This window comes from Apteryx rowi, unplaced genomic scaffold (genome assembly GCF_003343035.1).
Source record: "Apteryx rowi isolate R43461 unplaced genomic scaffold, aptRow1 scaffold_91, whole genome shotgun sequence".
NCBI lineage: Eukaryota > Metazoa > Chordata > Aves > Apterygiformes > Apterygidae > Apteryx > Apteryx rowi.
Window position 1 is genome coordinate 1758041 of NW_020451216.1, and position 14547 is coordinate 1772587.

At 39.1% G+C, this 14547-nt stretch overlaps 1 protein-coding gene across 2 annotated transcripts in view; it reads right to left on the minus strand.

The window, feature by feature from the left end:
* PRKAG2 (protein kinase AMP-activated non-catalytic subunit gamma 2) overlaps window positions 1-14547 on the minus strand; it is a 228256-nt gene that overhangs the window by 41535 nt on the left and 172174 nt on the right. Inside the window, exon 5 of one of the 2 annotated variants that reach the window (XM_026091566.1) lies at window positions 14255-14336. In XM_026091566.1, coding sequence (XP_025947351.1) covers window positions 14255-14336 — 82 coding nt within the window. Of the gene's footprint in view, window positions 1-14254; window positions 14538-14547 lie in introns of those variants that run through there. The other variant, XM_026091565.1, reaches the window with a different exon arrangement.

Genomic DNA, 14547 nt, shown 5'->3' on the forward strand with positions numbered 1-14547 from the left:
AAAAAGAAAAAAAAAAAAAAAGTAATGCACACATAGGGATAACATTAGAAAGACTAAGCCATACCCTGCAAACTGTAATCCATCCTGCAAATAAGAATTTCTAGAAGTACATGAAATAAGAGGGAAGAATAGGCACATTAACAGGTAAACAATAAATGGAGGAGTAAGCCCACACTGTCTTATTGCTTCAGTCTTCAGAAAAAGGTTAATTGCATCTACTAATAATGATGAGCTTAAACAAAAAAACCCCCCATAACTTAGGCATTTCAGTTCTGGAATGATGATCATCATTGCTGAAGACACTTTAAAACATAAAATTTAGGATTGCTTGCACCTACACCTTCCTGCACACAAGTTTTTGTATGTGTCTTCTGAATTTCAGAGTTTGCACAACTGTTCAGTCTCCTTAGATAACTAAGGTAACCTCAGATTTCCAACCCCCCCCCCCCCCTTGTCACAAGGAGTTGCTTGCTGCAGGCACAGCAAATTATTACATATGTCACCATAGCTGAAAACAACCAGCTCTGAACTCAGCAAGTTCATAAAGGAGAAAATACAATACCTGTCTTTAAAAGGAGAGCCCAACAGATTCTAAAAACAGTCAGAATAACCGATTCCTAGGTATATGTTAAAACAAGCTGTTAAAGCCAAAGTATTTGTAAGTGCCTAAAGGAGAAGGTGATAGAAAGCAAGTAAGCAAGCCAATCTCATTTTGTCAAGAACAGCTGAGTTTAATGAGTGGGGTTTTTTGTTTGTTTGTTTTTAAACTCACGCAGGATAAAATGGTCGCCTTGATGGAGGGGAAGGGAAGAACAGAGAGGAAAAAAATGACAATACATTTGATATACAGGCATACCTTGTTTTATTGCGCTTTGATTTATTGCACTTCGCAGATACTGCCTTTTTTTTTTTTTTAATACAGATTGAAGGTTTGTGGCAACCCTGAGTCAAGCAAGTCTATCGGCACCATTTTTCTCAACAGCACGTGCTCACTTCGTCTCTGTGTCATATTTTGGCACTTCTCGCAATATTTCAAACTTTTTCATTATTATTGTATCTGTTATGGTGATCTGTGATCAGTGATCTTTGATGTTACGATTGTAATTGTTTTGGGGCGCCACGAACTGCGCTCATATAAGATGACGAACTTAATCGATCAATGTTGTGTGTGTTATGACTGCTCCACCAACCGGCCGTTCCATTTCTCTCCCTCCTCGGGCCTCCCTATTCCCTGAGACACAATATTGAAATTAGGGCAATTAATAACCCGACAATGGCCTCTAAGTGTTCAAGGGAAAGGAAGAGTCACACGTCTCTCACTTCAAATCAAAAGCTAGAAATGATGAGGCTTAGTGAGGAAGGCATATCAAAAGCAGAGACAGGCCGAAAGCTTGGCCTCTTGCGCCAAGCAGTTAGCCAAGTTGTGAATGCAAAGGAGAAGTTCTTGAAGGAAATTCAACGTGCTACTCCAGTGAACACACAAATGATAAGAAAGCAAAATAGCCTTATTGCTGATAGGGAGAAAGTTTTAGTGGTCTGGATAGAAGATCAAACCAGCCACAACATTCCCTTAAGCCAAAGCCTCATCCAGAGCAAGGCCCTAACTCCCTTCAATTCTATGAAGGCTGAGAGAGGTGAGGAAGCTGCAGAAGAAAAGTTTGAAGCTAGCAGAGGTTGGTTCATGAGGTTTCAGGAAAGAAGCCGTCTCCATAACATAAAAGTGCAAGGTGAAACAGCAAGTGCTGATGTAGAAGCTGCAGCAAGTTATCCAGAAGATCTAGCTAAGACAATTGATGAAGGCAGCCACACTAAACCACAGATTTTCAATGTAGATGAAACAGCCTTCTACTGGAAGAAGATGCCATCTAGGACTTTCATAGCTCGAGAGGAGAAGTCAATGCCTGAGCTTCAAAGCTTCAAAGGACAGGCTGCCTTTCTTGTTWGGGGCTAATGCAGCTGGTGACTTTAAGTTGAAGCCAAYGCTCATTTACCATTCYGAAAATCCTAGGGCCCTWAAGAATTATGCTAAATCTACTCTGCCTGTGCTCTATAAGTGGARCAACAAAGCCTGGATGACAGCACATCTGTTTACAACATGGTTTACTGAATATTTTAAGCCCACTGTTGAGACCTATTGCTCAGAAAAATAGATTCCTTTCCAAWTATTACTGACAAATATTGCTCAYTGACAATGCACCTGGTCACCCAAGAGCTCTGATGGASAYGTACAAYGAGATTAATGTTGTTTTCRTGCYTGCTAACACAAYGTCCATTCTGCAGCCCATGGATCAAGCAGTAATTTTGACTTTCAAGTCTTATTATTTAAAAAATACATTTTGTAAGGCTATAGCTCCCATAGATAGTGATTCCTCTGGTGGATCTGGGCAAAGTAAATTGAAAACCTTCTGGAAAGGATTCACCATTCTAGATGCCATTAAGAACATTCCTGATTCATGGGAGGAGGTCAAAATATCCACATTAACAGGAGTTTGGAAGAAGTTGATTCCAACCCTCATGGATGACTTGGAGGGGTTCAAGACTTCCGTGGAGGAAGTAACTGCAGATGTGGTGGAAATAGCAAGAGAACTAGAATTAGAAGTGGAGCCTGAAGATGTGACTGAATTGCTGCAATCTCATGATAAAACTAACGGATGAGGAGTTGCTTCTTATGGATGAGCAAAGACAGTGGTTTCTTGAGATGGAATCTACTCCTGGTGAAGATGCTGTGAACACTGTTGAAATGACAACAAAAGATTTAGAATATTACATAAACTTAGCTGATAAGCAGCAGCAGGGTTTGAGAGGATTGACTCCAATTTGGAAAGAAGTTCTATTGTGGGTAAAATGCTATCAAACAGCATCGCATGCTACAGAGAAGTCCTTTCTGAAAGGAAGAGTCAATCGATGCAGCAAACTTCATTGCTGTCTTATTTTAAGAAATTGCCACAGCCACCCCAACCTTCAGCAACCACCACGCTGATCAGTCAGCAGCCATCAACACTGAGGCAAGACCCACCATCAACAAAAAGATTACGACTTGCTGAAGGCTCAGATGATGGTTAGCATTTTTTAGCAATAAAGTTATAAAATAAAGTTAATAAAATTAAGGTATGTACATTGTGTTTTTAGACATAATGCTATTGCACACTTAATAGACTACAGTATAGTGTAAACATAACTTTTATATGCACTGGGAAACCAAAAAATTCATGTGACTCACTTTATTGCAATATTTGCTTTATTGCGGTGGTCTGGAACCAAACCCGCAGTATCTCTGAGGTATGCCTGTATTGATTTTTAAGCAAGATGATACTATTACAAATAAAAAGATATGTTAGAATCACCACAATGTAGGTGCACAACAAGCACTTCACTGTAGCAAAACTATTAAAACCTCTTTTTCAGCGAGTCTGCAAGACTGGATGACAAATGTGTTCAAGAAGATGTGAGCTTCAATTCAAATTCTTCTCAAATTGCATTTACAGTGTCTCATGTGAATCACTCAGCGCAGAACACTGCAAGTTCATGCTATAGCTCTTCTGTACGGCTGAGGTTTTAAAGAAGGATGCTCTCTTCCCACTTTCAAAAAGCTTGACAGCTGAGTTGTTTGAAAGCTTGAGTTGTTTGAAACCTTCATTTCTGAGAATTTTAACTGAAATTGACTACCATGTGCAAAAATTATTGGAGGAACATGGATGGGAAAAGAGATTTCAGGGACAAAAAACACAGCACGACCACATGTCTTGTTTTAGCTTTCCACAAGTTACTCTTGAACAGTTTTTACCAGTAGCTTGATGTTTCACAGAGAAGTCACTCCAGAAAAAGTATCAGAGGATCAGGGCTACATTTTATTCAACATTCTCTTTAGTGATCTTCAAAAAAGGAATAGAACAGGCTTTCACGAGTTTGCAAAAGGGGCTAGAAGCAGTTGCCAGACTTTAAGATGCAGGATATCTTCAAACTGAATTCATAAATCATTTGGAGTTAATATTACCTTCCAAAGAATATCAGAATCAGAAAAGAGCATTCCACTGGACAAACACAAATTAGGAGAGCGACTAAATAGCACTACAACTGAGGAAAAACTAAGCTATTGTTATTCAGGTGATTTGTGCTGCTGTTGGGTGACAGAGTGAGTCGAAGAGCAAGCGCCATTCAGGGCAGTACAATGCGGGGGGGTGGGGGGAGCAGGTACCTTGCTTTTTAAAAACAAAACAAAAACAAAACCCAAAACACACACCTGTTGGAGAATTATCAACCACTCCTCACTCTTGAAGTTGGCTAAACACAGAACTAGGCAGCCCTGGGATATTGTCCCTAAAGGTCCTAAGCATGGAATGAGATAAATGTTGTCAGCAACTGCCTAGGCACATCCTGCTTTAGCGAAAAACAAAATAGACTATCAGCACCCGAGAATACTTCAAAAGATCCACAGTTCCAGGTTTTGAGGATTAAAAATCTCCAATTCCCAAAACTTTAATAATACCCCTAAGACTTAAAAAAGAAAACAAATACAAATAGCTGCCTGAAACAATAAAAGATTCAACATTTGTTTTCAATATTCCTTGTATTCACAGCATGCTTAGAAATCCTGCATTGAATTTTGCTTCTCGTTTTTGGAGTTAAAGGGTCCTGGTAAATGGGCTGAGAAATTAACACTTATTTTATACTGTAGCTCTCTGCTGGCTGTGTGGATAAATAAGTGATTATGTGAGATTTGAGGCAGACAAAGTGACGAGCAGCTTAAGAAATTTCACATTCGAGAGCTAATCAAAGTAACTCTGCATTTCTTGTCCAGGCAGGCAGAGAAGCTCACTTATTTACAAGCCAGAACTGCCTTGGGACTAAACAACTGGGGAATAGCAGTATCACAAGTCTAACCGAAGACTTTAAAAACCGCCTACTGCACTTAAATCAATTTTCGGTCAAGATTTGTATTTGAGGAAAACTACATCAGTGAGGTTTTATGAATAAAGGGAGCAACTTCAGACTGCAACCTAACAATGTTTCTATGATTTTCACCACAATAAAGAATGAGTTAACCTAAAGAATTTTCTAAAACATGTTCAAGTTCTTTCCTTGACAACAAGCAGCATGATTTTTCTCCAAGCATCCCAAACAAAGATCTAATTTAAGATGTCGCCTGTCTGGAATGTAGGCATGCTCTTCAAGATTGAGAGATGCAGGCCACAAAACACAAGAACCCAAAAATGGTATTAAGTCTTTGATTATTAAGAGCCATATGCTGGAGGGTTGAGTTCAAGGAAGATTTAAGGTAAGCGCTTAATGAAAGAATAAACTAACCCGTATCCTTAGAAATACTGCCTATAAAGAAAGATTGGTTAAAAAAAAATAATAAATTGTGCAGTTTCTTTAAAGGAAGCATGGAAGCATAAATCCTACTACATGCATATACTGTACACACACTTTAGAAAAGAGATATGCATTAAACTCTGTTAGACATTAATTTAAAACCAAACCTAAACATGCATCTTAACCAAAGTACCATCTACAACACAAGCATTTTTAATATGAATACATCTTCACAAGCCACAGCCATATCCTTATTGAACAGGGCAAGCATCTAATCTTTAAAAGACCTTTTTCCACAGTATACTAAGATTCTAACCTGAAAGCATCATTTTATATATATAAAATGTTATACAGAAGAAAAAAATTTTAGGCATAAGACTGAGGACTTAGGATCAAGTTTAATCTTTAATTTTGCTGGAGAAACAATTTTGTCCAAGCTAATAAAGTGCACTGTAAGTGAGCATTTCAGGCATTTCTCATGTCAATTTTTCAACTGTTGGTATCAAGCCCTGAATAACTACTTACAACATCCTAACTTTAAGCTTTTAATAATTCAGTACTTAGATTTTTATTTTTCTCTAGCCCCTCCTTATATATACATTGCTTCTGCTTCAATCCCTATGCATGTCAATATTTTCTGACTAGCTATTATTGCTATTTCTTCTTACAGTTTGTGAATCTGTATGCACATTTTAATAGATTATAAATCTGGCTTCAATATATCACTTAAGAAACCTATCTATTGGCAGCTGAATTGCTTGAAGCTATACAGAAATAGAATTAGCAATTTCCTAAGTAAAGTAGGTGAGATCCAATACACATTCAATACTGTATATTCAGATACACTTTTCTTAATCCTAGTTTAGAAATTCTATTGATCATCTTCCTCTGAACTCACGATATCCACACTGTACAAAGTGGGGTTTTTGTTTATTTTTTAAAAATCAAGAATCCTAGGGAGTTCAAGCAAGGCTACGGCAGGAGATAAACATGCAACTGCATGTGTAAAACAAAGAAAAGACAAGCATTCACCTTCTGTATTACGCTGTTCAGAGCCTTCGATTGCAGGGAAACGTGATCCCCGACACAGCAACCCTGCKCCACCTTAAAATGATTCGAAGCATTGGAAGTCTATTCTACAAACTCATTCCTCTAGTAATTAGGCTGGAAGTTAAAATACTATTTCAAAGTTTATACGGGAAGAGTTTAAACCCATTTGTTCTTGTGCCAGTGTTGTTCTTCAGCTAATTTTCCTCCTTGGTGTTTACCGCCTTCCTGCCTCTTCCAGGATGTACTTATATGGGGTTATCATATTCCTTCTTGGCCTTCCTTCTATTAAGCCAAATGAAGAAAGCCTTTCAGTTTCCAACCTCAAGATAAGTTCTATATTCCCTGCTCACATGAATGGCCCTCTTCTACACACCTATTCCAGTTTGCTCACTTTTCCAGCATCTCAAATATCTTCTGTCTTTTTACATCAGTACAAATTCAAACAAGCTTAGCAGCAGAAGAGAATGCTACAGTTTAAGGGAATGGTGAAAGCAAGAAAGTTTAATTCCGTTTCTGAAAACACTCAGTGTCAGAGCTAACTATTCAGTCACAAAACACAGAGAAAGGGAAAAAAAAAAAMCAGCCTTGTTTAATTTTTTTTTAAATCACATAAAAAATAAAACCATTAGTTTACAGCATATGAAAATTTAATTTTTCCACAGTYAAATTTGGCAATGTTTTAACTATCAATAGAGTTCTTCAAACTGATTTACATAAAACAGCAAAATTAATATAAAATTGAATAGAGAGGAAGGAATCATTTTTTTAAAAAGTTAAATTTATTCAAATAAAATTCAAAGGCTGTCTTGGAAGTTTCCACATCACATTCACATTTGAAAACATGTTAGACATGGTTGACTTTTAGAAGTGTAGGGCTTTCCAAAGCTCCTTGATGCCAAGTTGGGCAACTAACTGTCAAACACAGCTTTACCCTGCTCAACTATTTTGGCAATACATTAATAGTAACCACTAGTGTAACCCTTCCACAGAAGGATTTTCCCCCCAAACTCCACAATCGTCACTTTGTTAGTAGAGTCCTTTCTACTCTAAGAGCCACAGCATAGCCCACCACAACATGCATCCAAAGGCAAACAGCCTCAGTGTGGATAGGTAAGTTTTGTTTCAAGAGGGAAGAACTGTTATGAAGAACAGTACCATCGACTCTTGTACTTATGCTGGAAATGCTACATTCTTTAAAACATTTTGGCCCTATCTAATTTTTTTTCCCCCTGTGCAATGCTAGTACAGTTCTAAGTCCTGGAAGTCAAAATTTTCAAATCAATAAAGTAACTGAGGACAGCTTAGAGGTACCCAGGAAAGAGTTCTTAACAGAAAGCAGTGCTGTTTTAAGTGACCTGTCTTACAAGAGGCCCCACAGACAACGCATTGTGATAATCTAGCCTCCAGTTATCCAAAACACAGCACATATTAGAAGAGTCCTGTCTTAAAGGACAGTCACATCTATTGCAGGTGGTTAGTAAGCATGAACGTCTCTTATGACGGTTTAGCAACAGCTAGGTTGGGCCAACTTGCATAGGAGAATGGTATGGCACGAGCAAGTATTCTGCTGTCATTCTTGTCACACTGGCATTACTTCAGTTTAAATGAGGTCACCTTCATTTAGTACTCAGTCATGCCCCAAAGCACTGACTTAATCAGGAGAGCCAAGTGTACCAGCTGAGGTTGTCACACTACCAAGATGATAATATTACTCTTTCTATACTGTCCTCCCTGCGTGCATAGGGCAACAGAGAGGCTACCAGACAGAATGTGGCAGATCACCACACAGAAAGTTTCTTGAGGAGGAGAATCAATAGCTGCCCTACTCAATCCTGCTAACGCTCAGCAAGGCAGTCAGAGGCAAGTAACAGTATCTGGCAGTCAGCTGTAAGGCAACACTGATATTGTCATATCTGCCACCTCTATAATTACTCAAATGTGTATCTCTGCAAACTCTATACCTCTAAATCAGTATGTTAGGGATTCTCAGGACACTTGGAAGTTGAGATGTCACTGTCCAAAGCCTTTGAACTTATGACAAGCAGCTGCTTATCAACTGTGACAGCTCACTATGAACTCAAACAGTGTTAAGTCAAGGAAGAACCACATGGAAGTTATTAGCAGAACTGGCAGTGGCCCTTATCTGATGCAGAGAAAAGCAATAGCACTAGCAAGACTGTACAGTGCTGGTTATTGTAAAACAGTATTTCATCTTGGCCACCAGAGACCAACACACATACATACACCTGAAGTAACAACGTCTTTCAAGTGTAGGGGAATACCAGGTTGTCTTAATACTCCTCACAGATGACGGCTGGCTAATAATGGCTTTTACTGGGAAGATTCTGTTTGCAAATCATGCAAGTGCAATACTACATAATCAGCTCCAACACTTCCTATAAGATCCTGTTTTCAGTTGTTTGCAGCTTTGCCAAAGTGATCATCTGGACTCAAGGTCTCCATGCCAGACATTTTTCCCTAATTTTTTTTTAGGAAGTCTCAGCCATGAAACCATAAAAACAGTTTCATTATTTCCAAGAATGCAATTAGGGAAAATAAGTTGTTTTGACCATATTAAGGTATTCTGGAAGCTTTCCCATGGAGAAGCTCCTGCATGCCCAAAACCAGAAGCAAAGAGTTTTAGAGTATGTCCTCTGTAAAAGTAATGCATCTTTTGCAACACTGAAACATTGCTTGCCAAAGGGATAAACCCTAAAAAGTTTGTTTCTCGAAAAGACTGGTTGCTACTTTGTGTTCTTCAGGTGCTATAAACAAAATATTCCCTAGTCAAGACAAAGTAGAGCTTTCCCCATTTTAAGACTAAATTAAGAATAACAGTTGTATCTTACATAGAAGTAAAGAAAGAGTTAAGACAGGCTGGATAAGGAGCACTGGGATAACAGAAAGAACCATGTACACAAGGTAATGATCTATGTGTAAATCTCATGGACAAACAACCTTCAACTAAGAAACAAAACTCCAAATACCTTCCTTTGCACTGCTCAGAGAAGGCTTTATACCTTTACTTGTATATAACTCTATACATAATTTCCATCTTTCAACTTTGAAGATTAAAGTTTCCATGAGAAATGCTTCTATGATGTTACTATATATTAAAATGGTAGCAAAAGGACATGAAGTTGCCTATGACAGCAAGGCACTAGATCGTAATTTCTTGCATAAGCCAATAAAGTTTAGAACTTGAATGCCCCAGATACATTGCGATATACTTCCCAGAGTCATTAAGAACAGGGAAGTTCTTCATCCCCTTGATATGTTTTGTTGCAAAATGACAGAAAAAATAAAAACTGAGTAAACACAGCAGGAGCAGTGGTTGAATATAATGTCAAATACAAGTGTTCAGTATTACTTCAAATCAGATATCCAGGAAAATAAAAAGCACCAAAAAGTAATAGTTTTTTTTTTTTTTAAGGAATCTGCTATTGTGCTTCTTCTTACACCACAGAGGAATGCTGAGGAGAAAAGGAAATAATCCTGACTTCAGAGAGTATGATTTCCTCTCAATACCAAAACTATTACCTCTGCTTAGTGATATCTTACCACATTCACTTAGGATTCTAATCTGTTGTAGAAAAGGTAACGTAAGGCATCCTCCATTACTACATACCCTAATACCCTAAAGCACATCTTGTGTGCAGAATACTCTGCCTCTACTTCACAAAGCTCCAGCTTTAACAACTGCATAATGAATGYTTATTAGAAATGAGTTACAGTTGCAAAAAAATACTTTAAGTATAGTATTTCCTAACCTAAACACTTGACCCTTCAGCCTTAAGAATCAAACAAAAATGTCATATGCACATCAACATGCATCTTATTACTAACTTCTCGTAATTCTTTTTCACCCAAACACAACCTCCGTTTTCATACCTTGATTCAGAAATTCAGTTGACAGTGGGAAGCTGGCAGATAATAAAAGCTTAATAAGAAATCAGTTTCTAGAAAATCCACAGAGTGGGGGAGGAATTAATCCAGACGCAACAATTAGTTAAGAGGAGATGCAATTACTGGTGAAAGTCTATTTCAAGAGTCAGTCAGAAACAAGCACATGACATAGGAGATGCATGATACAAAAGAAGAAAATGAGATGAAGGCCAGAGCATTGCTATGAGAGATTCCATTCTAATGCAAACTGTTAATCATATAACTGTCTAAATGCTATTTTGTGCAACAATCCAGGGAGGTACTGCACTCAAGAGCCAGTGCATCAGTCCCACGATGCAAATGCTACAACTGCTGGACATAGTTTGCAGAATTCTTTTTCCTGGACTAGGACTTGAGCACTGGAGAAACATGCAATTAACTTAACTTGGTCTGCGTAAAATACCTTGCAAAGGTTCCTTAGGCTAGCAGATGACAAACAAAAGTAGTTAATTCTGCTGCATCAGTAGCTACTACATTATTGCCAAATTGAACAAATGGAAGGTGGCAGACACGGATATGAGTCAACACTGCAATAAAAATAGTTTCCAAAATAACATGCTAAAACTATACCAATTAAAGTCATACAATTGACAGGTATGGGTTTGCTGCTCTCACCCAGGCTCCACTCTTGCAGCACAGGTAGCTGCCGTAACACAACCATTTCTGGAATTCCAGCTTAATAAATTAAAGCTAATCAGTGTAAATAGTTAACTAAAGCCTTTTTTTCCTGTTAGATCTTCAGAATAATTTGTCCTTGTTCTTTTCCAAACTCATCCTACTCTCCAGAACATAAAACCCCAGACGACTCCTGACATTGATCTGAAGCAAAGAACAGCTCTAGTGTTTGCTTATTCTACCTCAATATAAAACATGATTGCACAAACGACTTGTGACAGTTTATATATGTTTATCAGATGAGGTGCCTCCGCACTAATCTATTTCAGGCTACAATGAGAAACTCTTCACCCATCAAGAGGTAGCTTTCTGTTAGAGAAGACTTAGGTAGGTCATTCCCACCCCCAAAGAACACTGAACAGGATGAATTCACTGTATTTTACCTAATAAGTTCTCTGTTTATTTTAAACAGAACATCCTTGATGGTAAGAGAATCCTAAACAAAATAAATATCCACTGGTCTATCCAGTCCTTCCCCTCTGTGCACATATCAGCCTATGGCCTCTCTTATTTCAGGTGTAGTGCAGCTGACACTGTTAAACATCATTTCAGTGCGATTTGCTCTTACACCTCACATGAGAACAGTATTGTCAAGCCAAACAAGAGAAGAGAACTAGTAGCCAAGCAATAAAAAGTTACATTGATCCTAGAGAATCCAGTCACATACATGACATAAACAAAAAAGAGGAACACCAGCACTTCTTTCTGGGACGGTATTAACAGCATGCACCACACTGTCCACGCTCATTAGCTACAGAGTGTTCAGACCAGGGAAAAAAATATTCCCCTTGAGCTGACAGCACCATTTTATTTAGAAATCATCTCATCAGGCTAGACTGTATATTCATTACAGTGCTACTCAGAGTATATGTCTTTCTTGTACTACTTTTTCAATTTAACCCTCTTAATTAGAATTCAAATTAAATGAATGCCTTCTGCACTTTCACATTCTCATTTGTGTAACCTTTGAGGAGAATGACAAGCAAAAATCCATTTTAGCATACTGGAAAGCATTCTCTGCACACAGTGAGCCTCACTTTTCAGCTCTTTTTATTAAGCTCTGTTTCAAAAGAACTGCAGCATAATTTGATACACAAGATAACTATCAACTGTTGATGGATACAGAAACTTGAAAGCTAGAAAGGTGAAATATTTAGAAGTAGAGGCAGTCAGAAAAGCAGCTTCAAAACAAGTTTCAAATTTCTAATTTAACTTACAATTTTAGGTATCACTGGAGAGAGCCCACTTGGAATCTGACAAAAGATCATCAGTTACAATGTTGCTGCATCCACTTAATGAAATGTAATCAAGATTTCAAAGAAGTTACCCAACCTCTGAGCACTTACTACTTGCCATTCAACAAAAACAGTGAGCCCTGTCAAACCTTATTTTATTCCCCCCAGCCCCTATATTAGCATAAATGCAACTACAGCATCCAGTCCAAAAATTTAGGTCATAAAACAGGTACTGCAACTTAGCTGCTGCATTTCCATCTGCATCCCAATTTTCTATCATTCTCCTTCTACAGGACTCATCTAGCATTCTGGACAGTAAGACATATGTTACTTGCATCTTATCCTCTGAATACAGCATTAGATATCCTTTCCATTTGGCTTCAAAATTAGGCATAAAACTAGGTTTTACTCTAATCCGGAAGGCTAGTGAGGTGACCAATTCCTTTCAAAGTTCACATACTATTTTGAACTGGTCACAGGTTTGCTATTAAGCAATCACTTTTGACAGATCCCTGAACTGCTCTCCCCAAACCAGTCCGGGTACCCCCAGGCAAAGTCTTAGTTTTAAAGTTAAAAGAATTCAGAGACACTAAAATTAATCAAAAGTTTGAAAACCAGCAGCAACCACCAAACTTTCTGAAGAAAAGAAGTCAGGTTATCCTATTCCAATGATTTAGAGACAAACAGATATTCAGCCTAATCAAATATCTCCAAACAATACTACATGACATTAACGTTAAAATTGCAAAGGTGTTCCAAAACTGAGGGCTTTTTTTTTTTTTAGACATCCTTTTCAGATACAGCAATTTCTAAAGTGTTTAAAATAGTTTTTAAAATGGCTTAATTGTTAGTGAGTCAGCAGGTTTTTAGAATCCACTCTCTAGAAGTAACCAGATTTATACAAACACACACACACATTTATATAAACCAGCTCTTCAGTTTAAACAGTCTAGAATAAGCATAAAAAAGTCAAGTCATAACAAAAAAAAAAAAGTTAAACAGTGCAAGAAGAGTAACTACAAGTTAGTAACAAATTCCTTGCAAATATTCATATTTATTCACATTCAAAATTCACAAAGGTGCAAGTATTTCATTACTCTACAATTCAAGCTTCGTCTGGACTTCTTAAAAAAGAAAAAAACAAACAAAAACAAACAAACAAAAACCCTTAAGGGATCCAGTTGTTAAGAGCTTCTTTTTACACACGTACGTACACACTTTAGAATAAAGCTGTTATTTTGTCAGACCAGTCCTACCAACTGCAAAAAGCATGACAGTAACCAAGAAGCTGGCTTATTAGCACACTGCCTTCGACGTTTCTTTTCACAGAATGACTCAGCCTACTATTTTCAAAGTTTCCCTTAAATATGTGTCCTACATTTTACAATACCGGTTAACAACTCCAGTCAAACGCATCCCAGGAAGTTTTAGCCACCTTACAACACCGAGCAGAGAGGTTATCCATGTGCCCACTAGTGCATCCACCAACCTAATTCTTTCTAAAAATGAAAGCTCATGATACGTAGCACGGATCTTTTTTTTAAGAGGTAAGTGAATGCGTTGTTCAAGTTAGTGAAAAGCATTAACGCTTTTCGCTAAGATGCAGCTTAGCGGCTGCAAGATACGTAAACTGGCCCGGAGTTCCTCTCTGAGGAACAGCCCACGGGCTGCGCGGAGCGTAGTAAGACAGCTAAGAACAGCACAAAAAAAAAAAAAGCAGCCGGCGAGGGAAAATTTTGTTTATGGCTGTCCATTTTTTAGCAGATGTACGCGTATCCCATGGGGAACAGGAGCTTTAGCTCAAGGAGCTTTCACCGCTTGCGCCTGGCCCTCAAAGTCTATATTTGGCATCGCGGACGTACTAGAGGAGAAAGAGCGTTTTAAAGGGGATGGGGGGGGGGTGCCGTGAGGGCTGCCTCCCCCCTACCGCCGTGTGTGTGTGTGAGTGTGTGCGTGTGTGTGAGTGTGCGTGTTGTGAGTGTGCGTGTTGTGAGTGTGCGCGCCCACCTACCCGCCCCCGCGCCCCCCGGCTTTACCTTCATCTTCGAGCTCTAGTTTCTCCAGCATCCCTTCGGAGGCGGCCGGGGGCTGAGAGGGAGCCGGAGCCGCTGCCGCCGCCTGCGGGAGGGAAGAGAGGAGAAGGAGATGAGCATCCAGGCGCGGGCTCAGCGGCCCCGCGGCGGCATCGGAGCAGCCCGGCGTGGCGGAGGGGAGTGGCCGCGCCGAGGGGGCGGCTGGCGCCCTTCCCGCCGAGCGCTGAGGGGAGGAGGGAGGAGGAGGAGGAGGGCGGGCGGCAGCGGCTGCCCCTCGGCCTCACGCGCGCGCGCGC